This window comes from Terrapene carolina, unplaced genomic scaffold, assembly GCF_002925995.2.
Source record: "Terrapene carolina triunguis isolate 2854851 unplaced genomic scaffold, T_m_triunguis-2.0 Scaffold180, whole genome shotgun sequence".
NCBI lineage: Eukaryota > Metazoa > Chordata > Testudines > Emydidae > Terrapene > Terrapene triunguis.
This window is the reverse complement of record NW_020664531.1, coordinates 3,114,232-3,141,445: the sequence shown is the minus strand read 5'-3', so window position 1 is coordinate 3,141,445 and position 27,214 is coordinate 3,114,232. Positions and strand designations below refer to the sequence as shown.

At 40.2% G+C, this 27,214-nt stretch overlaps 1 protein-coding gene across 1 annotated transcript in view; it reads right to left on the bottom strand.

The window, feature by feature from the left end:
• LOC113407023 (contactin-associated protein-like 2) overlaps positions 1-27,214 on the bottom strand; it is a 1,116,670-nt gene that overhangs the window by 811,516 nt on the left and 277,940 nt on the right. The window contains exon 8 of the mRNA XM_029912069.1: positions 26,467-26,731. Within this exon, the coding sequence (XP_029767929.1) occupies positions 26,467-26,731 (265 nt within the window). The remainder of the gene's footprint in view (positions 1-26,466; positions 26,732-27,214) is intronic.

Below are 27,214 nucleotides of genomic sequence, written 5' to 3'. Positions count from 1 at the left end.
CCTATCTCATAGAACTGGAAAGGACCCTGAAAGGTCATCAAGTCCAGCCCCCTGCCTTCACTAGCAGGACCAAGTACTGATTTTACCCCAGATCTCTAAGTGGCCCCCCTAAGGATTGAACTCACAACACTGGGTTTAGCAGGCTAATGCTCAAACCACTGAGCTATCCCTCCCACTAACCTGTTGTTTTAAGCAGACTTGATACCGGCATTTTCAGAAACCCTTAGACATACTGGGAGGTGATACAGAGATTTAGAAATGTATTTACATTTTAAAAAATCTATTTAAATTAAAAGTTCATTATGATTTTACTTCTATAATCTGATTTTGCCATTGTTCCTTTCACAGAAAAACAACACACATACCTAATTCTTTTTTTAAATGAAATCTATGAAAAAAGATTAATTGTAATAAGTGGAAGTTCTGTATAATAAGAATTGGGTTTAACATAACTTTATGGACAAACATACTTTCCGCAGCTGTACAAATGAAAAGCAAATGCCTGTTGTGCATATAAAGTATGGTAGAAAAATGAGCTAACTAAAGAGCTATTAACATAAAAAGCAACATTAGCACTGAACTGCATTTAATGTTATTCTGTATCATTTAAAACAGATTTCCAAAACATTAAATATCCTTTCAAGCTTGTTGGAATCTTGTTCCAGTAAAAGCTGATGTGCTTATTTCTGGATGTTTCCCCACAGCTGTTTTCAGAAGTTCTGTAAAATTGGAATTTACTTAAAAACCAAACTGCAGAGCTATTCATTTTAAGTTTTTTAATAATTTGCTCCATTTTAATGAGAATACATTCACACAAGAGAAAGCCTGTGTGTTAGAGGTGGAGAAGCAGAAGATTGAGAGACATTGGCCTCAAAGATAAATTACCTTTTGCATATACAATGTTTTGGTCATTATCATTAGAATAAGAAATCCTAAAAGCAGAATAGAAACTATTTGTTTAATTACTAAATTAAAATAAAATTATTAAAAGTATTTTAGCCAAGACTATGTCCTTTCCCCCCTCTCTCATATACACACTTTTATATTTAATGATGGTAGCGAAATTATCATATTTCAATTACAAAATCTACTTTAAGTTTTAAAACTATGACACACTATATTGGGTGTGTCTGTGGTCCTCAGCCCATTTCTATGGGAATAATGAATAATTTTAAAGGTAGAAATTGTAAATCAGTTTCCTACAGATATTTGTGTGTGGTGTTTGCTTGCAAAGCGTACTCTTTCTGCATGATAATGGGTAGCCCAGATTTAACAGCGCAAGCTGAAAAACTTCTAACAAGGTTGAGGCAACTGGGAAATAGGAATGGACAGGTTCAGTTAATAAACCTGAATGGGCTGCATAAGTGGTGAGCTTATTCAGCCCATTCAGGTTTATTAACTGAACCAAATAATAAGGAAGAAAAATAAATTAATCTGGAATTAGTGAGTTAATCAACTAGTCATACTTTTCTTTATTAATGCCTTTAGCATTAATGATGTTTAAAACAGGACAGATAAAATAAGAATTGACTAGAATCTACACTTATTACTTGATCCAAACATCGGATCCAAACCTTCTCTCCCATATCCTCCCTCCCCCGGGAAATGTATCCACCCTTTGAGGGGTATACTGCATCTGGCAGATATTCCCCTCCTCAGAATCATGGGACTTCAATGCCACAGAGCAATCTCTGAAGGATCATGGCAGAAGGAAGGAAAATGCAGTAGATCCAGGATGCTCTCTCCTCACTGAACTTTTGTTCCATAGCTTAATTAGTGCATTTTCCTACCTCAAGCAGGGGACAGTATTTGGTCCACTAAGTTATTCCACTCTGGAGTGCATTAAAATGCTGTCTATTCTAGAAAAAACAAGTAAATTACAACATTTAGCTTTGTGTGTTGTCCCTCTGTGGAAAGAGTGTGTTTTCCTCCTCTATAAACAATGAAGGACATATTTTCAAAAGTGGATTCTAAATGTGTGCACCAAAGTGTTTAGATTGCAATTCCAAACTTGTGTTTGTGCACCCCAAATTTTAATTTGCATATGTAAATGATATAACTAGGTATGACAAACTGATGTTTTGGGTAGAAAAAAGATGTTCATTAGAATGGTATCAGTAGTTGTGGTCCATAGATTAAGTCAATGCCTTGTTGTCTATTTCCATACAAACCTTTAATGTGTGTATCATACAGATATATACACCATGTTTGTAAGAGAAATTAGAGGACAGTATACTTACTTTCTCTGTAGACACAACCATTTATATATAATCCTAATATGCTTTGTACCTGTGTATGTGTATATATTTTGATAAAATACAAATTATTATAATCATAACAGTACTCTCCGATGAACACTACAATCATTCCTGAATTAAATAAATAAATAAAGATATCCTATCTCCTAGAACTGGAAGGGACCTTGAAAGGTCATCGAGTCCAGCCCCCTGCCTTCACTAGCAGAACCAAGTACTAATTTTGCCCCAGATCCCTAAGTGGCCCCCTCAAGGATTGAACTCACAACCCTGGGTTTAGCAGGCCAATGCTCAAACCACTGAGCTATCCCTCCCCTGCACATAGCACCTTCAGACCAGTATTTTACTGAGAGCTCCAATTTAGAGATATCTAAACTGAGTCACAGAAAGTTTTAAGAGACTTGTCAAAAGTCTCAAAAAAAGATACCCTATGGAAGAAACCAGGTTTCCTAACTTCCAGTACTGTGCTTTGAACAACAGCTTATTTTTCGCTGCACAGATATATTCTAGTTCAAACAAGAATTAATTTAGTGAAATTCTATGGTTTGTGTTATGCAGACTAGATGATCACAATGGTCCATTCTGGCCTTATGAATCTATGAATAATATACAACCATTGATACAGGTAAGCACTTGGAATGAAAATAACTGTATTTTATGGGCCTTGAAACAACAATCTTCACAGAAACACAAACAAACATTTTTTGCTTAAATGCTTTCCAATAGGGGGACCAACTGGGACAACTCAAGCAGGAAAGAGGAGATGTCTCATGATGATCCATTAACAGCTTCCACTTGAGGATGGTTAAGGGACAATTCCAGAACTATTAGCTCTGATCATTTGGCCTGGTCCCCTGAGTCAGTCTATGGAAATGGTTTGACCAGAAGGGAGCAAAGCCTACCAACACTTGCAGAACAAACATTCTGGAGAACAAAGGAACATAGCAAAGTTTGAGAGGGCATTCGCAGAGGGAGGGGGGCAAAGGTAAAACCCCACTGAGAAACATCAGATACAGGAACCTGACGGGTTGTCTGAAGATGCTCCGCCTGCATAGGTCATTATTATGGGATGGCCATATTTTAGGCAAGACAGATATGCATACACGTTATTTGTTTTAAAATACTTTTTTTGCTAATGCTTTTTTCCAACAACTAAGTAACTATACATTGCTTTAAGAAGAGTCTAAGAATACCAAAGGTTGGAAGTTTCCAAAAAGAAGAAACAAAAATGCTCGAAATTCAGCTGAACCTGCAAAGTGATAAGGGGTGGACGGGGTGGTTTGACCCTGATCCTGGATCAAGGAGTGGGAGAAATGCAAAATTCCATCCTGAAACAGGAAAGGCTAAAGGTCCAAGACCTGAGAAGGGTGCCCTCAGAGAGTCCAGAAAGGGGACAGAGTGCAGCTAGTCCCATAATAGTAAGAGTTAGCATTTGGCCACAAATAAATAAACCAACCTTCCCCTCCCCCCCTACCATCGCCAAACACAACTTCACATGTATCTGAGTATAAAAAGAAAACATTCTTTGTGCTTCATATTAAGTTTGTTCACAGTAAACTAATTTCCCCATTTCATCCTGCCAACCCAATATACAGTTTTATAGGTACTTTGCTCCCCTAACTGGCCAGTTCAAAAATAGGATTCCATTCACATTTTGTTCAGAATGTTTTTTTATGCATCTCTATGAATGCTGAGAAATCCCAATTGTCTTGTGAGGAGGTTATTTTTTTTAATTCTGGTGTAATATCTCATGTTATATCACACAGGAACTGTTTATTGTTAACCCATTTAACAATAAATCCTGCAGTTTGGAAGGACTGAAAAAATAAATAGATCACTGGATTCCAAAAGGTAAAATGTTCCAGGTGGGATTACTGAGAGTGCAGGTCATCTTTTTGGTTTAATGGTTTCTTCTGAACTGTATCAAATGCAGGGTACGATTAATATTGTATTTTTCCACTACAAGGATCAGTGAATATATATATATTGGACTAGAATGTCTTCCCTGTATAGCTTGCTCATCTGAATTTAGCAGAGGTGGTAGTGTTTTAGGCATACATTTTCAAGAATATCCTCCAGTATTGCAGGCGCTTTCAATTAAATGCTAGCACAATTATTTGTTCTTGTAATTGTACCTACTTACTGTACAAAATCTGCACTGGCAATTCTGGTAATACATCTTCTAAATGGATGCAATTGTGGGTGGAAATTGTTAGGCCTGAAATTTACTGCCTGAATTTATCTGCTGGATGAAAGTTTCACCCACAATACTGGCGGAAGCCTGAATAAAAACCCTATGTGAAATCCTGGCTCCATTGAAGTTAATGGCAAAAGTCCCAATGACTTCAATAGATTCGAGATTTTACTATAGGGCTTTTGGCTGTTTGGAATCAGTGGTTTCTGCAGAATAAGTTGGTGGACTATATTCAGTTCTTGGTGGAAGGGTGTTCACATCTCATGAGGACTCAGTAAAATGGTTCATACAAAGGACCAATGGGAACTATACCTGGTTGAGCTTTGGATATGTTTCGTATATATTATTTCCACTTTAAAAATATCTTATGCGGTCTGTAAACAACAAGGGGATGAAAATGCAGGATATTGGTGTGGAGTGGAGTATCCCAAATACATTCCTCCTTCTTGCTGTACAGGCCGCAGGGAGGGGGAATGTAGTGGGGACATTGCATCTGGCTCTGTGCCTTTGAAAGATCCCTCTTGCACTAGGGTGGTTCTCCTGAGACCTGATACACTGGCTCTATGGCCAGACTGCATGGTTATGTGACATAAAAAGCTGTACCACACAGCATGAATTTATGATCCACTGTGTCTTTTTGTACCACTGTTGTAGAAATGAAGATACTCTGCTGATTATACTTCATGACCACATTATTCTGTCGCACACTTCAGTGCTGCTAATACTGTTAGTGTAGTGTTACAAGTGCACATCCCATGGAACCAATTTTGCTTTCACTGAATATACAGATAATTATGTAAGTATCAAGGTTAGAATGTTAAAAATATTCTTGTGTGCAGCTAGAAACACATGTATTAGTTCTTGGAGTAAAGTAGATGAAAGGCTCAAATTGGCAATCATTTTAATGCATATATTGAGAACATTACATGGACTAAAATAGATGTTAAAATAGCTTTAAAAGGTTAATGGAAAATCATCTTTTGAGGTCATAAGTCATAACACTCCATAGTAAGAATCTGATAAAGCCATTTCAACGTCATAAGAAGAAAAACCTTTTTCAGCTTTTAAAAAAATGGAGACTTAAAACACTGCACACACAACTATTTCTTGAAACAAAAGGCAGTCATGCCAGTAAATGCATTTTTCTTTAGTAAGTAAATATTCAACAACAGAGATACGAGGCATATGCAAGATTTGTCCCCATTGCAATCTTTCCTTAAACCCCTACTTGGTATTAGAATAAACTATGTATTTTATAGTGCTGCTTCACAGCAAGACAATTTAGATTCTTTACCAAATGCATAAAGTTAATGAGGAAACTTTCCAAAGACAATATATTTTGCTGTTCATCCAAAGGAGCTTGGCTGCTCTGTTTCACCTCAGTGCTCATGTGCTGCTGCTTCAGCAGCATTATAAAATGGAAAGAAGCAACATGCAAAGATGCCTGAAGGGACTCACCATCTTTTGCAAGACCAAAGTGAAGGCACAGCCAGCAACATGCATCTAAGAAACATTTCCTTTTCTCCCTGAGTTTATTTTTACACCAAAAAGTAACAGCTTTTGCCAACTATACTCAGAAAGTAGATATAGCACAGCACATAGATGATGCCATTTCCAGGGAGCATTGCGTAAAAAGTTTACTTTTAACTCTATTACAAGTAATGTCAATTGAAAATGCCAAAGGACACACCATAATTCTGCATGGCTACACTAACCTATAAAACAGCTAGGCCAAGTTAGTTTAAATAGGAGCTGCATTGTTCACGCAAAAGTTGAATTACATCCCTAGGGCTAGGTTCTGTTCTCTGTTACACAGATGTAAATCCAGATGTCGATAGTTACTCTGAATTTACACTGGTGTAACTGACAACAGAATCTCACCCCTAGTATTTAAGTTTTATGCAACATAAAAGATGTATGTATGTCTGACATCTTTTCCATTCATTATATACAAAAATGACTTTCTCTGCCTTCTAAAATAACACTCCCAAATCACAAGGGGCTGCCAGAAACCTGTCACAGATAGTAATCTATTTGCCCAGGCTCCTGAATAATAATGAAAGAGAAGACACTGAGTGTCAGTTCCCAGCACATAAATTAATGCTTCATATTCGCAATTAAGTCTTCTCAGTAAATAACATAATCATGTTTGATTCTGGTGCAACTTTTATTCATTTTAATATAAGCAACCAGTTAGTGATATAGTAGAATACATAGTCAAGTAACAATAACAAATAGGATTAAAAGTTTGAAATAGCAAAATTCTGCACAAATTAAAGGAAGCTTCAAGGACATTTTTACTAGGAATGGGATTCCTGTTTTGATTCTGAGTAAAAACCCCATGCTGTAAGGGAAAAGAAGGTCTCTTCTCCCCCTTTTGGAGAAATGGCCAAAGCTAGCTCTGACAGATTTAATTTATTAAATAACTTCACCCCTCTATATTTCTGTGCGGTATTTTATGTTGTATTGTTTGGCATTTGGTTTTGGAAATGATATTAAATGGTTTCTGTAAATGCATTTATCAGTTCAGAGTTAGTTGTACCTTTGACCTCTCTCTCCATCTCTCTACGTGCACATGTTTGAAGTAACACACCCAGTGCCTGTGTTTCTCTCGGAGTGCAATCCCATCATTCACCCCACTATTAGACTGGGGCTCCAGGACCTCTGCTCACCAACCATGTTTCTTTAGCAGGTCCAGCTGGGCTTGGTGCCTGCCAGAGATTTCCCTCCGGGAGCTATGAAATGCAGTGACACAGGACAATTTCTTCACAACGAAAAGCATTCCCCTGCTACTGGTGAACACGTTACAGTCTGCTTCTCTGCAGACACTGACTCTTCCCTCTGTGTCTTAGGGCAGTCTTAATTTTATCCATTTCAAAGTTCTTGTATCTGCCCTGGGACTCTCGAATTCAGTCAAGACAGATTATACATCCCACCAGGGAGGCTGGAGATGGACCTCTTACATTTGGCTCAGTGTATTGACAGGTAAGCATCAGCAGCTGAGACCTACTGAGCCATAATTAAACAAACAGAATTTAATACTATATTCATAAAAATATCACAGATCTCTCCCACATTCTTCAGTTTTAAAATTTTAGTTTTAAAATCAGCAATGCAGAGTTGATGGAACTTCTAGGAGAAAGGCTACCAACATAAATAGTCAACCGCACAGGCCCTTAAAATGGAAAAGTCTGAGCTTTAGGGTGTAAGTCCAGTTCACTGCTCTGATCCCCAGCCAAATGCATATGATACAGATTGGGGTTAAAAAGATATTGCAAACTGAAGTTGATTATGACAGGTTCCACATTTAGGACTGAACTTTGTCCCTTGCACCCTGGCCTGGAAGCAAGTGGAATCAGCATGCTTTGGCCTCTGTAAGAAGGGATGCCCCCTTGAATCTCTACTGAGTAATCCAGGGGTAGTCTATTTTTTGTCAAGGTCCAAATTTCTTGATCATGGTATAGTTAAGGTCCAGACACAATAATAATAAACAACAGTAATGATAAATATAAGTAAATAAAAAGATTTCAGGATCTGTTCAAAAGCATTTGGTGGTCCTGATTTGGCCCGCAGTCCACCTATTGACTACCCCTGGAGTAATCCTTTCAGGCTATTCCATAGTATGATGTTAAGGGACACTACAGGGATCTCCAGACCTCCATGGATGGAAGGAGACTTACTATGACCTCAAACATTTGAGGATGAGAAGAGTTTAAAGAGAAGGAAAGACATGAGACTTTGTAGATGAGAAAAGTTTTGGGAGAGGTAAATCTCAGGTACCTAAGTCACAAAATGCTGAACTAGGAATAGAGTGTAAGAGTTGTGATACCCAGTCTTCTGGCTATTAGAAAACATTTCCTTCACCCCCTTTCTATTACATGAAGCCTACATGAATATTCAATAGCACCTTAGGGACATCACTGCTAGAATGTGCATAAGCATAACCAATACAATTGCAGAAGCTCTCCTTTCTATTGCATTCTAATGTTCCTTTCTTTATAGCTACTTTAATCAGAAAGCAATAATGTTGGTGGTGAAAAATCATGCTGAACTTTCTAAAGATAGAGAAGCCAACAACTATCACATTCTGACATGTCCTTTTTAACAACCTTTCAATACCAGCCTCTTGTTGTTCCAATAGGATTTAAATAGTTTTAAATAAGCCTCCTTCAGCTTGCCAAATAAGATTCCAAGAGAGCTGTCCCTGGATGCAAATATGCATACTAACAAAATACAGAGAAAGAAGAGCTTCTGAAGTAAAACCTCATGTGCTCTGGATAAAGGTAGAAAGACTGGGCAGCTGTCTACCATTCAGAACAAAGGATCCCATTTTTCCCGCAATGATGCCAATGGCAAAATTCTCATTGACTTTGTTGGAACGAGATTGGGCCCTAATCGAGAATGCAATCGTGATTCCCAAGCTAAGAAATCAGTTGAAGATGACAACTATGACAAAGAAAGTAACTAAGGCTGACCGTGCTGCCCACCAAACTTATTTAATTAAAAAATCATGGGTGATAAGAGTATATTTTCAAAGAGTTGTGTCCAGTTTTATCCACATCACCTACATGCATTTTAAGAGACAGCTGTGAAGCTAAAATTCCCATCTAGCTCTTTACTATTCTCTTTTTTCTTCCTAATAAAAAAAACGCATAACAAAATGATTGCTTGAGTGGTAGTTATGATACCTGGCATATATCAGCCTTTCATCCCTGAAATTCACAGTGTCTTGCAAAGGTCACTACTGTGTTATGACCCTGATGTTACATGGGGAGAAACTGAAGTAGAGAGAAATGAAGTGACTTGCCCAAAGTCAGTAACAGCGTAGGGGACTGAACTCAGATCTCCTTATTGTGAGTCCCCACAAGTATGCGACAAGGTGCAATGCAGGTAATGGACAGTTTTATTAGTAGGTGTAATCTCTTTTGAGTTGCTCCACTATCACCCTAGTTTGTAGAATGCCTCTGTATCTGGTAGCCATCTCTACAGTGAAAAGCCAGCAGAAATGACAAAAACTTGAGTCAACCTCATCAATTTTCTGAAAAGAAAAAAGATAGCAATGAAGAACTCTAGTCACTCCCAGAACTGGTTTGATTAGCTATTGCATTGTAATACAAAATCTGAAGTGAGAGCAATGTGAAAGAGCAAAGTTAATAAATGATGGTCAGTTACACATACCAGCATCTTTTTTCTTCTTATCCTGTGAATTTAAATATACAAGATTTTATTTTCATAGCTACCTTTGATGTTTAACTTCACTACATCAAAAAAAAAAAACAAAAAAGAAGAAGTATCATCCTAGATAACTGGGAAGGAAATGATTCTGCAATGCTCCTCATCTTCTGATTTATTTCGTGCCCCCCTCCACCTTTAAAGCAAGATGCTGCCCTTTATGAACAAGGTCCCTTCATCCCCACCGTGGTCAAGCCAATGAGGGGATGATGGAAATTAATATTAACTGTAGTTCTATACCTAATACTTCAGATAACATGGAGAAAATATAACTACCTTGTTTAACCCAGAGCCAATAATATGGAGAGAGCCAGATGGGATTGCTATCCCAATGCCAGAAGGAGTGCTACCTTCCCCTTTTACACACACACATTTTTTCCATTTGAATCTTTATTTAACAATGAATGCAAAAACATTTCTTGAGATTCCCAAGTGAAATGCCACTAGGTATTGTAGCTGGACCAGTAGTGCTTTAGATCTGTCACACAGCAACACTTTATTACCCCAAGGATGTTACCTTAACCCGGAGTCTAAAATATAAAAGAACTGTAACTCTGACAACTTGAGACTCAGCAGAGACAAAAGAAGGGTGGAAAGCTTCCCAGTAAGATCCCATGGGGAGAAGGCAGATTTATCTAATGCAGATAAAGATGACAAAAAGATATTCATGTCCCAAGTTTTAATAAGTTTGTGCTTGACAGGACGAACCAGAGAGATAGCCTTGAGCAGAAGCTTGTATTCGGAATGAGATGTTAACTAAGGGGAGTTGGGAGAGGGAGAAAGGAGCTCCAGGCAGAGGAATTAAATTTAATGGTGGAAGATTTTAAGCATAGTGGAAACTTCTCTGTTAATATATTAAGGGCCAAAGGGACAATGTCCCTTTGCAGGGATTTATGCTGTAGATTGTGTTAAAAATCCAAGAGCTCTTCATAGAGCCTGTTGTATTTAGATTGAGTTGAGGATGTTTGAACAGGAAAGGTCAAAGCTGTCTGTGAAAAGCCATAAAGTGAGAAGGTAAACATGCGATAAATCAGGGGATTATTTCAGAATCAGCCACCATGAAAACTTTGCCTTTCCTCTATAGGAATGGAAGTTATTTTGCTCACTGAGCCATGGGTATGTGGTTTGTCATCAAAGAACAGAGAGGTAAGCTCTCACAGAATTTCACGAGTAGCATTTTAGTGTTCAGGGATTTGTGGTTATTAGTGACATACCAGGGTTTTCCCCCCTGCTAGTGAAATTGAGATATGTGGTTTGGGTGATCAAAGCAGTCCAAAGTTTTGATACCTTTCTGAACTATAACTCAGCTTAAAGGAGCTTGTTGGTCTGCAAACCTGAGCTAGAAATCTCACTAGAAGAGGCTTTTAGGCAGAGTAAGAAGAGAAGGGGGACATTTCCCTTTCCATCTTCCAAAGGGCCGAGTGCTTCCATTTATATCTGAAGTCAATTCAGATTGACAACAGTGACTTCAGGGAAGTTATTCAGAAGTTACCCTATGCAAGCATGAGCAGAATTCCCCCTCCTCCCAAATATATACATATATGACAGTCCTTTTAAAATCAGGAGGAAAAGGAAATCTCTGGACTGTTTAGCCCTGAGAGTCTTTCCTGTTGCTAATGTATATGTTGACCAATATCTGACTATGCACATATTAATTATAGTTAACTCTGCATAGTAAAGGTCAATTGGCTAGTTGTATTCTAGATATATAGACATGCTTTAGGTACTTCACACCAGTGTAATCCTATCCCATTCAGTAGGCTATTCGTTGACACTCTGTCTTATTTACTGTTCATTCTCACTGAGCCAGATTCACCTCCCGCTTGCACCAGTTTTACATTGGAGTAACTCTGTTGACCAAATGGACTTAGCGCCTGATTTACTCTGGCGCAGGGAAGAGCAGAATCAGGCTCACTGAATTTGCATGACAGCTGCTTCTGCCTTCCATATTGGGAGATCTGTCCCCTTCCCTTCTCTTAGCTCAACAGTGCTTTTTGGAAGTAAATTTTGGACCAACAATTTTTTTTTATTATTATTACCCACAGCCCCGTTTGATCCTTTTGGGGCTAAAAACTAAAAGTTCACGGGACCAAGAGAAACCTGGTTGAGCAGACAGTCAGTAAAGTCACATAATCTGACCTAAAGGGGTGGAATATCTCCTTTCCTCCCCACTCCACTTCTTTTACTTATTTCACGTTGGAAACAACTTCCTAAATATTACATGTAACCAGCATGCAGTTAAATAGTGTTAAGAATAGAGTACTGTTCAGTCTGTTTGATGGTAGCACTGAGTTTTTGTGAAATTAAATATGAGGTAAAGTCACAGTCAGATGAAACTTGCCATGAGCTAAAATCTATTCACCCAAATCCTTTTTATCGCATGCCTTGTGGACCTCTCACAGTCAGCTTATTTGTGTATTAGAAAGATGCAAAGGCAATGCCAGAAAAATCATAAAGTAACACACACAACCTCTAGCTAGCATTGAACAAGAGAATGTAAATTGTTATAGCTCAAATCTATGCCCCTATACTGAGTGAGACTGGAAATGAATGGTACACCTCTACCCCGATATAATGCGACCCAATATAACACGAATTCGGATATAACGCAGTAAAGCAGCGCTCCAGGGGGGTGGGACTGCACACTCCAGTGGATCAAAGCAAGTTCGATATAATGCGGTTTCGCCTATAACGCAGTAAGATTTTTTGGCTCCCGAGGACAGCGTTATATCGAGGTAGAGGTGTATAGTTCAATAAATTGTTGGTCATACTCTCTCCTCTACAAATAATTTGGATTATATTAATATTTGGCATTCCTGATTTGTGTTATCTAAGCTTTATCCACCACTTCTACAGGCAGACAAACCTGAAGGCTTTTGAGTCATTCATGGATTATGTACCAATCCCAACTATTGATAATCAATTACTAGCATTAATGAGAAAAACCAAAGGGTCAAATTGAAAAGGAAAATACTTTTTTTTCCACCTGATAATTTTTTTATCTGATGAAAGAATGGCTGGCAGTCTTTACGGAGGGGGTGATCTTTATGTAAGCGGGGGAATGGTCCCGCTATTGTGGGGAACTTTCCTGGCTTCTGCACTACCCCGGTGAAGTGGGCTAGCGAAAGGATCTGAGTCCTCGCTCCCACTCCCTTTACCCAGAGGCCTCCCTGCCCTTGAGGGCTCCCCTTTCACTCTCCTGTCTGGCAGAGTCCTCGTAACCCCAACAAGGCTGGGCCCAGGATTCCTGGGGGGGCTCGACCCCCAACCCTGCTGTGGTCACCTAGGACAGGGGCTAGGGTGTCCCCATTCCGGAGTACCCTCTCTGCACTGGGCACCTCCCTGACCCACTGATTATTCCATACAATTTAAAGCAAATACAAGTTGTTTAATTAACAATTAATCTAAAGAAAAGAATAAGGAAAAATGGGAAAGGTTAAAGGAAAACACATCACCCTGCTCTGTGGCAGGGAACATCACAAACAGTGTCTCTGGACATCAGGGCACTTCACTGTCTGTTCCTTGTAGGTCCCAGGTTTCCTTCTCAGGCCCTGGCTGTGCTGCAGGTATGCTGCGGATTGGACACTTGCAATGGTGGTGGCCACACACCTCCGGGCTTTGAGTGGTGGGACCCTTCTTCCCAGCGTCAGCCCCCCGTCAGGTTAAGGTCCCCCTCCCAGTCTGACCTGCAAGGGCCCTAGGCTAGGGGTGTCTTTCTGTGCTGGGCCCTTTGCCCAAGGTCCCCCTTTGGCTGGCCCCACTTGCTCACCACACCTGGCTCTGTGGCTGCAGCTCTGCTCCCAGCACAGGATCTGCTCTCCCTGAGCTGCGTCTCTGGCTCCTCTGGATCTGGCACAACTCTGCTCTCCAGCTCAGCTTGGGCCCCTGCTTCCTCCTTAGCTCAGGCCCACTCAGTCTGAACCAGTCAATTCCAACTCACACGGAGGACGGGACCCACCCTGGCCTCCTGTCTCGCTGATTAGCCTGCCCGCCCTGTCAATCAGGCTGACCTGGAGCATTGGCCTCTCGCCATTGTTCCTGGGGACTGTCAGTCTCAGGGTCCTGATTTCCCATCAACCCCTCTCCTTTTAGTGCTGGGAGCTAGCCAACCAAAACACCCCCACTGAATGTTAGTAAGGGGCAACAGTCCCCTTACATTTACATTCTCTAGAGTTTGAAGGCAGCCTACAAATTGAAAACGAGACTGAGTCCCTACACTGTTAACAAAACTCAGGGACTTAAACTCTGCTTGTTTTAGACAGATGCCAAACTGGAAAAGATGCCCCCTCTGAAGCTGTTTCAAACATTGCTGCATCCAAAAGTGAGTGTTAACATTCTGTTCTTTAAAAATTCCCCTGCAGCTCTCTCTGCTTCACTTTTCCCATCCATAAAATGGAGATAATAATACTTATCTACCTCACAGGGGGGCCTTAAGGAATATCTGGCAGATTTACTCTTATTTTTTACTCTCACAGGTCATTACACTGAAATCAACGGGACTACTCAGAATAGTAAAAGTTTAGGAACTGAGCCCCAAATCTTCACAAGTTTGGTAAATTCCGTACTTGTTCACACAGGCTTTCTTCAAAACAAAGCAAACAAAAACCAAAAACTCTAACACTTTACAAAGTGTAAATGGAAGTAGGTCATTTGCTACAAGAGAGATTTCACACACACACACACACACACACACACACACACACACACGTAGGAGCTGGATTTTATAATGTACTATAAGAATTAATGTATGATTTGATTTCATCCTGTCAGCCACCCTTTTTGAATAGCAGAAAGGAATGACAGACCAGAACAATCCTTATGACTAATTATGGTCAGCCTTTTGTTTTAGGATAAGTTATAATGTCTACTATGGTTTCCTATATGTATTACAATATAGGCACTCTAGTTAAATATACATTTCTTTGTTTTAAGGTTTTAGTAAGTAAGAGACAGGATGCTCTATTGTGTCTATGTTACGTAGATTAGAGGAACATTGAAGGCCTGGGTCTCAATGTAAATTGTCTTCCTTATTGATTGTAAAACTTAGCAAGGTTTAATTTGCAATGCCTTTTTGCTCGATATAAAATACTACTGTTTGTATTCTCAATATGTTTGTGTGAATGAGGAATGTATACATCAGGAAAAGATAAGGTGTGAAGGCCATCATTATAGCCAGAGTCAAGGAAGAAGGAGTGAAGAGACTTAAAGGACATCAAAGAATCATCAACGCGCATCCATAATGAAGGGCAGATTGACGACCCTGAGGTGAAGGCTGGCACCCCTAAGGACAATTGATTAAATAGGAACAAAGGACAGGATGACCCTCTCCAGGTGTATTGGAATGTTTACACCAATTAAGAAGTAACCTGTCACAAACTGACACAGCAAAATCCATAGGCTTCAACAGAGAAAAAAACCTATAAGAACAGGGTGCTTGGCCATGGGACTTGGGTTCGTCTTGCCACACTCCAGGAGCATCGGATCACGACGGATAGAGCCCCGCTCCCCTCTGCGACCAATCTGGCTGGCCACTAGATTGATCCAGACTCTGGACTGGTAACTATAAACATCACTGCAGGAGTGTGTGTGTGTGTGTGTGTGTGTGTGTGTGTAAAAAGCATATGATAATTGTTGTGTTTTCAATAAATGCTGTGCGTATTTACCTTCCTCTATAAAGATCCCGTGTGTTTTGTATGAGCATCACACACACACACACTCAGAAAAATCTGCCTTTTGCTATCACACACACACTCTCTCTTTCAACACTGATTTCACTTTTTTGCAAATCCACGTGATTTTCCCATCAGTTTTAGTACCAGTGTGAGGGAAGTATACAAACCCCACACTGGGCAACATGGGATTAACGAACTAATGAGAGTTCAGGTGGCCATGCCCCATCACACCTGTGAGTGATAGCAGAATTGGAGGGAAGAGCTTAAAAGAGAGAAGCCCAGCTCAGTTGAGGGCAGACTCAGTTGAGAGCACAGCAGACCTTCAGGCCTCGGCTCCTCTAGAGAAGGCTGGCTGCTCACACAACCACTGCTCAATGGCCAATCCCTGAAGGAAGGAAGGGAGTGCTCGATGCTGACTCATCTTGAGAGAGGACTCTTCCTCTGTATTATTTGTGAACTTCAGTTTAGGGCCTGTTCTAATGACTGAAGCTAAGAATTCCTACGTCAGTTGTGAAACTAATTGTGGGAAAGTGGATGGAAGTTTGTAAAAATGTTGGCTATTGTTGGTGCGGGGAAAAGGTAACAGAAGACCAACTCAGACTGCGATACAAGGTTGTTTATAACATGAGTAAAAGTGAAAAGCAGACTGAGTTAGTTTAAACAAAAGGGCTTTACCGATGCCACTCAGGGACTATGTAAGACCAGACCTGGTAAACAAGGAAAGTGTGGAATTAGAAGTTAAGACACTAAAATAAGGCTTGTCAGAAGGTAGGCCTGATTGGTTAACAAAATAATGAGAGGAGGGACTGTTCCATTCATTACCTCTTTTTTTAAGGGCATCAAAAGGAGACTTTTGGTTCATGGGGATTTGTGAATTGACTGGAAGAATTCCTGGAAGAGAGGGGAAGTCCTGCTCCACTCCAGGGATCCCAAAGGTTGTTGCATCATCATGAAGTTGAGACCTCAACATACCAGCAGGAATCCCTAATTATTACTGTGTAGGGTGACCAGACAACATATGTGAAAAATTGGGACAGGGGGTGGTGGTGGTGGTGGTAATAGGAGCCTATATAAGAAAAAGACCCAAACATCGGGACATCTGGTCACCCTATTACTGTGACACTGGCAGACCATGTGACTGCTCAAAGCAAGGACCCTAACTGAACACTAACAAATACATACCTGGAGCCAGCCTGGCTCACTTTTGTGTTAGTATTGTTAAAATAGATAAGCTTATAAGAATGTGTTTAGTGTTTAGACTTTATGAAATTCCTGTAGTATGCCGCATGTATTAATCTCACTTATCTGTACCCTACATTAGAAGGCGATATTAAATGTTTGCATTGTAATCCTCTGTAATTGTGCACATCATCAAACAGGGAAGAAATATTAATTAATGTAAAATGCTGGCTTCCTACAGAAAGTGTTAGGTCCTGCCTACCAAGGCGGCCCATTGAAACCAAATGAGCTATTGTGAAACATCCAAGAACAAAGACTTCAACTGCACTTCCCTCCTGCGTCCTTTCCCTCCCCCCCTCCCGCTGCTTACCATGAAGAGAAGATATGCACATGAACTTGTCCTAGCATCTTTAACTCGGAGAGGAAGGGAATAAAAATCCCTAACAAGAAGAAACTATTCCTATGCTGCTTGGACTTTGGGAGGGCAAGATTTCTAAGTATAAGCAAGAGATCCCCAGCTGTTAAGCCTTCGTTAGCCCTAAAGGACATAGACAGCTTGCATATTATAGCAGCAGCTTTCACTAGTTGGAACCTAAGACCGTAATTCATTTGTGTGTATATTGACCTGCTTTAACCTTGTAAATAACTCATTTCTTTTTCTTAGTTAATGAATCTTTAGATAGTTTATTATAGCATTGGTTACAAGCATTGTCTTTAGTGTACGATCTAAAGTGCAATTGACCTGGGGTGACTGGTCCTTTGGAACTGGGAGTAATCATAATATTGCTGTGATTTAGGGTGTAAGGGACCATCTATCACAAAGGCAAGCATGCCTGAGGGGACTGTCTGTGACTCCATGGTTAGGCTGTTATAGTGCCTGAGGAGTATACACTTGCTACTTGGTTGGTGAAATCTAAGTGTAGAACTCTCAGCCAATTTGGGGTTTATGTCCTGCTCTTAACAGTCTGCCCTATGGTTGGTACTCACTCTCTTGAGCCACTCCAGACAGCTTAACAATTACTCCCACACCAGTGGAGATTCCAGCTGCGGACATGTGAGATCCTGTTTTGTCTCCTCTTCCCTTGTTTGTTCCTTTCTGATCCACTATTTTTTCCTTCCATTCTCTCTCTCTCTCTCTCGGCATTCGGTCTGGTCCTGAGGTCAACAGTACCACATGGTACCAGTACAATAAGAGAAGACAGTCCATCCAGCTCTGACCAGTCAGAGAGACTGTAAAGGAGAGAGACTAGGCCAACCAGATTGTATCCCAGACTAGGAAATAAACCAGAGTCCAGAGCACTGCTGTGTTGTTGATGACCTGCCAACCCAGAACATCCACCAGTGACTATCCTACCCTATCTGATAACATCAACAAAAGCCATATTCCTCCACTATCCTGTCTCTCCTCTCCTCTAGGTCTGTCTGTTAAAAGCAGGAAAAGTAAACATTCTTCACATCTCAGAACTGAACAACAAAGTGAACCCTTTCCTCCCCACTAAATGTTATCCAACTAAATAAGGGACTCTAACTGACATACCATCTTAAAAAGGGACTTTGATAGGTTTTGGTTAAGTTTGTTTTGCATAATTATTTATTTTCAGTTTTAAACTGCATTATAACTTGCTTTAACTTTTTTCTTGGCTGAGTGCATGCGTACCTTCAATTTTTTTCCTCGCTTTCTCCGTTCATGGTGCCCTGTCAGCCGCTGTGTCCATCAGGTGGCTCTTTGGTCACTCAGCCCTCTGGCCAAGCCACGCACAGTCCATGTGCAAAGCAAAACAAACCCCTTCAGAGGTATACACTCCAACTGGGCCCATTGAGGTACCCTTCCATTGGCAATGTCTCTGTGGTCCTCCCTGGGCTCAATCCTCAGTCTGACCAACAGGGCTTATCTCAGTACCCTAGTTGGCCAGCTTATGTGTGAAGGTTCCTGCTCTGGAATAGAACAGTGTCCCAGAACTTCTTCCCTGGAGACTCTTTTCCTGTCATTTAGTCCTCTGACCCCAGCTCTCCAGATGGGTCAGTCTCAGTTCAGCCCCCTTGTGTGTGGGGGGGAAATAGTTCTATGTACAGTTCTTTTCCTGGGCCTATCTAAACTCCCTTCTCTCAGGGTGTACACACTTCTCCAGTGGCTGGGGGGGGGGGGGGAAGGGGGCACCTGGGCCTTCCCACTACTCTGGGCCCCAACCCATAAGTAGCAAGCACATGCCATGTCCCCAACTAACTATTTCCCTGGGCCACTTACCACACGACCCTTATCTTATTCAGTCCCAGCAGTCATCCAGGAGTACCTCCCTGCTCCCCCAGTCCCTGCCACCAACTGCTCTGTCCAGCCTTTCAGCTCCTACAGACTGAACTCACTCTGGCCCTGCAGCTCCTTTTACAGCCTGCTGGGCCCTGATTGGCTGCTCCCTGCAGCCCTTTTTCTGGTTGGCTGCATCCACATGCAGCCGTTGTAAGCAGCTTGGAGGTCCCACCTCCCCTGCACTTTTCTGGAGTTAGGTATGGTAGCACCGTGAGGCCTCCAGGCCTAGTACACCCCATTACATGTATCTTAGTGAATAAGGTCCTAAAATTTGGCATGAGTTTCTTGGTGTGTTTGCCATGAAACTAACAAACTGATGTCTCTGGATACCAAACCTCATTTAAAACTGTTTAATGTTGGACAGTTTCAGTCTCATGTTAAACCGTGATACTTTGGACCCACATATTCCCTTTAAATTAATACAGCAGGCCAGAGTCTGGCAAGTGCCCTCTGAAGGAAGAGAGCCTCAATCCAGCTTTGGGACAATTCCTTTGTGTTAATTCCCATTTGTTCAGTTAACTAACAACACCAGAAGGACTAGACAGAGATCTGAGCCTCTTAGGATTGGAACTGAGTGGAAAAATCACCCGGACATTGCATAGCCGGGACCTGAGTGCTAGGTTCTTGCCCAGAGCCTAAGGCATGCCCTGGGGAAGGATTTTTGGTTAATTCAGAGTTTATATTTAGTATCAGTTTTATTACTAGAAATTGAACATTGCAGTAGCAGAAATTAACATCAAAAGAAGGATTTGAAATTAACCTCAGTTGCACTGATAACTTCCGAATAAGAAGCAGCCATAGATACTTTTCTCCTGATATGCTTGCCACTTTTCCATTTAGGAAAATTTGAACACTAGAAATAGAGTCCATGCTGTTTGTTTTTGGTGCTTATTTTGTCATTAATTATTCCCACCATTTTACTTTCATGATGTTTATTGAATTTTAGCTGTTTAAGATGAACAGAGGGTAATTTAGGCCAGATTCTCAGCTAGTGTAACTTGCTGTAGCTTTGGCAGCAATTGAAGGAGAGGGTAGTTGAGAGAGAGAGAGAGAGAAACTAACTTCAAATCTGAGTTGAATGATTTCCATGCCCAAATCATCCCATATATTAAACCTTCAACTCTATTTTTCATCCAGTTTATGTACAACTCATCCTCCTAATCAATGCCCTAATTCAGGAAAGCATTAAGCATGTTAAAGCCCATCCCTATTCAGAAAAGGATTTAAGCATGTACTTAAGTTTCATGTGGGACTAAGCACACGTTTAAAGTTGTGTGCATGCTTAAATGCTTTCCTAAACTGGGACCCAAGTGACTGACAAATATTCCTTTATAAAGTTGATTTTATAATGTCTATCTGTGACATTCTATACCTTGGGGGAGCGTGCTGTAACCCCCATATTCCGCATTTTCATATAATCATGATCTTGCATATAAAGCATGCTGTCATAACTACAAAGGGAAGGGTAACAACCCTCCTGTGTACAATATTATAAAATCCCTCCTGGCCAAAAACACCAAAATCCTTTCACCTGTAAAGGGTTAAAAAGCTCAGGTAACCTGGCTGACACCTAACCCGAAGGACCAATAAGGGGACAAGATACTTTCATATCTTAGTGGGGGGAAGGCTTTTGTTTGTGCTCTTTGTTTTGGGTGTGTTCGCTCTTGGGACTAAGAGGGACCGGACATCAATCCATGCTCTCCAAATCTTTCTGAACAAGTCTCCTATATTTCAAACTTGTAAGTAACAGCCAGGCAAAGCGTGTAAGTTTTATCTTTGTTTTCTCAACTTGTAAATCTTCCTTTTGCTAGAGGGAGGTTTATCCCTGTTTTGCTGTAACTTTAAAACTAAGGCTAGAGGGGGTTCCTCTGGGCTCTTTAAATCTGATTACCCTGTAAAGTTATTTTCCATCCTAATTTTAGGGAGATAATTTTTACCTTTTCTTTAATTAAAATTCTTCTTTTAAGAATCTAATTGATTTTTCATTGTTTTAAGATCCAAGGGTTTTGAATCTGTGTTCACCAGGACTAATTGGTGAGGGTATACTCTCAAGCCTTTCCTTTCACCCAGAAAAAGAGGTGTAAGGACTTGGGGGGGGAGGGAGGAATTAGTCTCAAATCTGCCCAGGAAAGGGGGGGTTAGAGACTTGGAAAATATTTGGGGAAAGGCAAAGTTCCAAGTGGCTCTTCCCTAAGATTTGGAACACGCTTGGTGGTGGCAACTTATTGTTAACCTAAGCTGGTAAATAAGCTTAGGGGGCTTTCATGCGGGTCCCCACATCTGTACCCTAGAGTTCAGAGTGGGGAGGGAACATTGACACATGCCTTGTAAGGTATCAGGGATCAGGTTATGATCTGCTGAAAGTCATTTCTCTATCCATATATGTATATCATTAATGCATATGAAGTTATGAGAAGTGTGTTGTATGGTTGTCACTAAAACATGCTGTAAACTGGGGGAATCAGCCAGATATTAGCTCCCCAGAGGCAACAGCATGGAAAGTAACCAACACCCAGGCGGGGTGTCAAACAACCCATCAACAGCCATTGTCCAGCAAGGGAGCTACCATGCAATGACTCACCTGCATGAGGCCACACCAAGGGTATTGCTCAACCTTGCTTGGAGAGACTCAGTAATCCTCACCTGACTTTAAAGGGGAAGGGGAGCAAAGCCAAGAGGGAGGAAAGGACATGATCAAAGGAAGAGACGTTTGCCATACTCTTTTTCTCTCTTCCACCTACACCTACAGACACCACACCAAGCGACTGAAGTGCTGATCAAAGGGGAGAGCCTGGCTGAAGAGCAACCAGCCAGTCTGTGGTGAGAAGCATCTAAGTTTGTAAGGGCATTGAAAGTGTTAAAATCAGCTTAGAATGCGTAAGAAGAATGGCTTAGGTTTGGGTATCTCTGTCACATACTCAGCCGTGAAGACCGATGCAAACAATTCATTTAGTTTCACCACAATGGCCTTATCGTCCTTGAGTGCTCATTTAGCATCTTGATCGTCCAGTGGCCCCGCAGGTTGTTTAACAGACTTCCTGCTTCTGATGTCCTTTTTTTTTTTTTTTTTTTTTTTTTTTTTTTTTTTTTGCTATTTCCTTTTGAGTCTTTGGCTAGCTGTACTTCAGATTCTTTTTTAGCCTTCCTAATTATATTTTTACACTTCATTTGTCAGAGTTTATACTCCATTCTATTTTCCTCACTAGGCTTTAACTTCCACTTTTTAAAGGATGCCTTTTTGCCTCTCACTGCTTCTTTTACTTTGTTGTTTAGCTACAGTGGCACTTTTTTGGTTCTCTTACTATGTTTTTTAATTTGGGATATACATTTAAGTTGAGCCTCTATTATGGTGTCTAAAAAGTTTCCATGCAGTTTGCAGGGATTTTACTTTTGGTGCTGTACCTTTTAATTTCTGTTTAACTAACCTCCTCATTTTTGTGTAGTTCCCCTTTCTGAAATTAAATGCTACAGTGTTGGACTGCTGTGATGTTTTCCCTGCCAGAGGACTGTTAAATTTAATTATATTATGGTCACTATTACCAAGCAGTCCAGCTATATTCACCTCTTGGACCTGATCCTGTGCTCCACTTAGGACTAAATCAAGAATTGACTCTCTTCTTGCGCGTTCCAGGACTAGCTGCTCCAAGTTAACTTAATGCAGGGGAATTCACAAGTGTTTTTTTTTTTCTTTCTAGCTCTCGGGTTAGACTAAGTTAAGCACAGGAAGGTATGGTCAATGTCCGCAAAATGTCTGGCGACCCTCAATCAGCTTACCCTTATGGGCCGCAGGTTACCCACGATGGCTCTATTGGCTCCCCCTTTCCCAAAGTTTCCCCAGTTTCTAATAAATCTAAACCTCTCCTCCCTACACCATTGTCTCATCCACACATTGAGACCCCGCAGTTCTGCCTGTCTAACTGGCCCTGCTCATGGAACTGGAAGCATTTCAGAGAATGCTACCATGGAGGACCTGGACTTCAATCTCTTACCTAGCAACCTAAATTTGGCCTCCAGGACCTCTCTCCTATTCTTCCCTATGTCATTGGTACCTACATGTACCACGACCACCATTAGCTTTTTACTTTTGAATTTTTATGGTGTAATGTAAGATTGTTATCACCCCAAACAACGTTGCTAGTTAGCGTCACAATCATACCTGAAGGTCATAATGTTAATACTGGACATCCTCTCCCACCCAATCTCTGCTCATCCCTTGCTTTCTCCTGTCTTCACTGCTTCTGATACGGTCCATCTCACTCATTATATCTGTCCAGCTGTGCAGAAGGCACATTGTTTTTGAATGAAATTGCATTCAAGTAGCTTCCTTCCCAAACAGTGAAAGGAAGAATGTTCAACAGACTTCAAACCTCAAGAGGTTGAAATTTGGTCAAAAGAATCTCAAATCCACATTTCAATATAAGCAAAATGCCCTCAAAATGTAATATTTATTGCTGGGGCCTGAAAATACCACAACAGATTTTCCCAAAGTATGCCCTTATATTTGAAAATGAATTCTCCATAATCCCTTTTGCATTTGCTTTCTGTAAATACTTGAGCAATCAAGTTCTGCTAATGGAAAACGCATTTTAAGCTGAGGAAAGAAAGTTCATGATTGCAGCCTATTACCCCAGGGAAGAAGTAAAGGCAATTGATCAGCAATATAGTTAGGATTTAAATTAAACTACTTAACTACTTTACAGTATTCTGAATGAATATAGCACTGCAGCATTATAAAAAATGACAATAGGAGCAGCAGAATTGCCATTAAAGACAAACAATAAACTTCCTTTAGAGCCTTCAAATTAACAGCAGTGCTCACTTTTCTTACCACAATCAATTGATTCTCCTTGATGATTACTTGATTCTATTGCCTCTAAACTTTGCAGTTGTACCTAGTATCTTTTACAATGACCTGTAAACCATTCATCTCACTGACATCAATAGGTAACAAAAAATATAGGTATAGGTGCTATGAGGATGCTAGAAATGCAAATGACTCAGCAAATGTTCTATAAAATACCATGCAAATATTTAAATAAGAGCTGCCTGTCTGTACGTAGACAACATATTCAATCTAATTAAATATGAAAGCTCTGCCAAGATGACAACAAAAACTTCAGCTGATATATCATCTGAATCTTACCAGGCATCATAAGGCATTGTACAACAGATGCACAGTATTTTAATATGAGATTCTGGAGTATCAAGCTATCAGCTAGAAGGATGGGAATTTAATTAGCAAGTCGTCAGTTTTGATAGAGAGCTAGGGTCTTCTCCTTACCCTCATATGCATACACAATTCAAGCACACTGATTCTCAAACGACAATAAGCAAATAAAATGGATCAAAAGACATGCAGGATGACTATCCGAGCACAAAGGCATCTAGAGACCAAAATGTACTACCAAGTGTATTATTATTAAGCATCATAAGGCATCCATAACCATAATATACAGCACCAATGGAAGCAAGGACCAAGAATAGTAAACACAGTCATAAAATGAAATGGCTGTACGTGATTCCTGGACTATTGATTAAACCATCCAGGTAGATTGGAAGGATTTCTTTTGGAAGAAGTTGTGTATCTTGACGTTAGGTTACAGCTGTGTAAAATCCAGTGGCTTATTTTGGCAGAGGTTTGTGCAAACATTTTTGATTCCTCTTCATGTGAGTCCACTTCACAACATGTTAACTGATGTTTTATATGGTTTCACCCCAAGTCAAGCTTCAGGCAAAATTAATGGCAACTTGGTGAAATTTTAAGGACTCAAAATATTTTGCTGAACAGGTTGTGAAATCTACTTCTAGAACAAACTGATGATTATTCAAAATGCAATGCAAAAATATTCTGACGGCCCCCTATGGCATCAGGGAGAACCTGTCTTTAAACCAGACTTTGGGGCAGCAGAGCAATGGAGCAGGCAGGTGGGGGGAGGTGGAGCAAGGCACTTATTGTTAAGAGGTACCAGCACATGAGCCAAAATGTTCCCTCCCCATTCCCTGTACTACATCCAGAGCACTACTGACTCTTATCACTTGTACATTATAAATACACAGGAAAATAAAATAAAATCTATAGTGTTAATATTGCCAAGCTAAAAAACAAAACAACAACAACTAATCACCAAATCTAATAACATAAAACATCACTGACATATTTCGTAAAACTGTTCCAATTCCACGAACTCAGAACGAAATACATTTAGATTTTTTTTTAAATGTTGCTATGACTATTATATTCAGTACTACCTCTAAACAGGTAACACACTCCTCTAATTTTAGGTCTTAACAAAAGTTTTATTCAGCTCTATTTTATGCCTTAGAGAGCTGAAAAGAAAGAAAAGAACTCACAATTTTTTTTCCACAACCAAATAAATTGTTACTGTCCTGATTCATCCACATGAGAAATACTTTTATTTTTTAAAAAAATACAAAGTATTTTTCTTGTTTTACACTTCCTCAAAGCTCCCTTTATAAAATTATTAATTGTGTACAGCATGAATATTCAGCTAGCACACTTCAGATAGGTTATTTATGAAAAGTGGTTTCTTTTTCTCCCCATCATGCTAACCTCCGAACACTGACAGAACAGAAATGTTGGTGAAGATTAAAGTATATGCCCCACCCTTCTCCCCCCAAAAAGTCCAAATGTAAGTCTATGAAGTTCTTGGTGAATGAATAGCTATATATGATATCTGGCATTAGCCTGATCCCATTCTAGAAAATGTATCTCACTGACATACAGAACACTTGGGTTGGAAAACAAACTTGGGTAACCTAGCTCTCCAGGACAATGATCAGGTACACTGTTGGGCATATCTTTACTGGGAAAATGCATCACATTAGAAAATGTGTTGACTGACATAGCTTAACTAACACAATGTTGCCCACAATACTGCCTTTAGGATGAACAAAGACAGCCATGTTTAACAGTACACTAGCTGGTCATGATTAACCATTGGATTCCTACTTTTCAAATCTAACTCAACCCTAATGTTAACCATGTTTTTTTTAAACATGACTGCTCTCATCCACGCTAAGATAAAAATTGTGTCTATCACCATATTAGTTCAAATGTGTTTGTTTCCCCAGTATAGATGTACCCACTGATGGTCTCTGGGGAAATGAGGAGGTAGAAGGTTGAATGAACATGAGAGATTTCCATCTCCATACTGACAGATCAGACATGACAGCAACCTTTGAAATGGCTATGCTGTCTGCCCCTTGGGAGGGAGAAAAAAGAAATGCTGCTTTGATAATGGAGCAAGGGTTAAAAAGACAGAAAACTCAGTAGCCAATAGAAAGGAAAAAATGTAGCATAACCATACTCTAATACTTGAGAAATGTCCTTAGTCCAATTATAAATGTTTGCTTAGCACAACTATTCAAAACAAAATGAGGCAGAGAACACTAAGGATGAGACGAGAGGCAATTATAAAAGAAAATACCATTTTCACATCTTCCGCCTTTTGTTCATCAAAGCATAAAATAAAAGATTTCATTAATCTGCAATAAAAAATGTTGTTGAATTTGGAACTTAAGTCCAAGGGATAAAACTCTTTCAATTTTGAATTCACTGTGGTTGTTGTGAGACTTAAAATAAACTCCAAACCCTGAAAATCTGCTTACCTGATGAGATGTCTATTCGGTTTTTCTTCACCTGGGTGACATTGATGTGGACACTGACTTTGCCTTCAGTCAGGTCAATCTCGACATTACCCAGTCCATCGGCAAAGTTGCTGAAGAGGAGAAGTCCATTGGGGTTCCAGGTCCGAAACTGGAAATTGACTGAAAGCAGGTCCTGATTCAGGCGACCAAGCACTTCCAGGTAACTGGTAGCATTGAAAAAGACAGGCACTGTATGTGGTTCCACACACGAAAAACTTAAGTTTCCCTAAAACAAAAAGCACAAAAACCCAAACTTAAATACAGTGATAAGACTCCTCTACATCCATAAATATTGCTAGAAATGTGTGGTTTCTGAGTATGAGCTCCATTCTATTTGTGAGACTTCAATTGAAGTTAATGTGTGGGGTGCTCTGCATGTTAAAATGCATGAGAGGCAGGTTATAATTATGAAATAAGCACATATGTTTAGATGTAAAGATGACTGACCAGGGATGGATTACATATGGTGACCTAGCAGTGACAGACTGTGCATGTCATTACTAATCCCCTGAGGAGCAAAAATTATTTTTTTTTTAAGAAAAAGAAATCCTAAAATATCATTGACTCTCTTCTATAGCAGACTGAAGCAGGTGAAGAGCCACCAATCATGGGAAGAGCATGACTCTCCTCACTTACATATCTCCTATGTGGTAGTACGCAGTGCTCCCATGCCAAATATGAATTTAAAAGTAAGCAGCTTCTGTGGCAT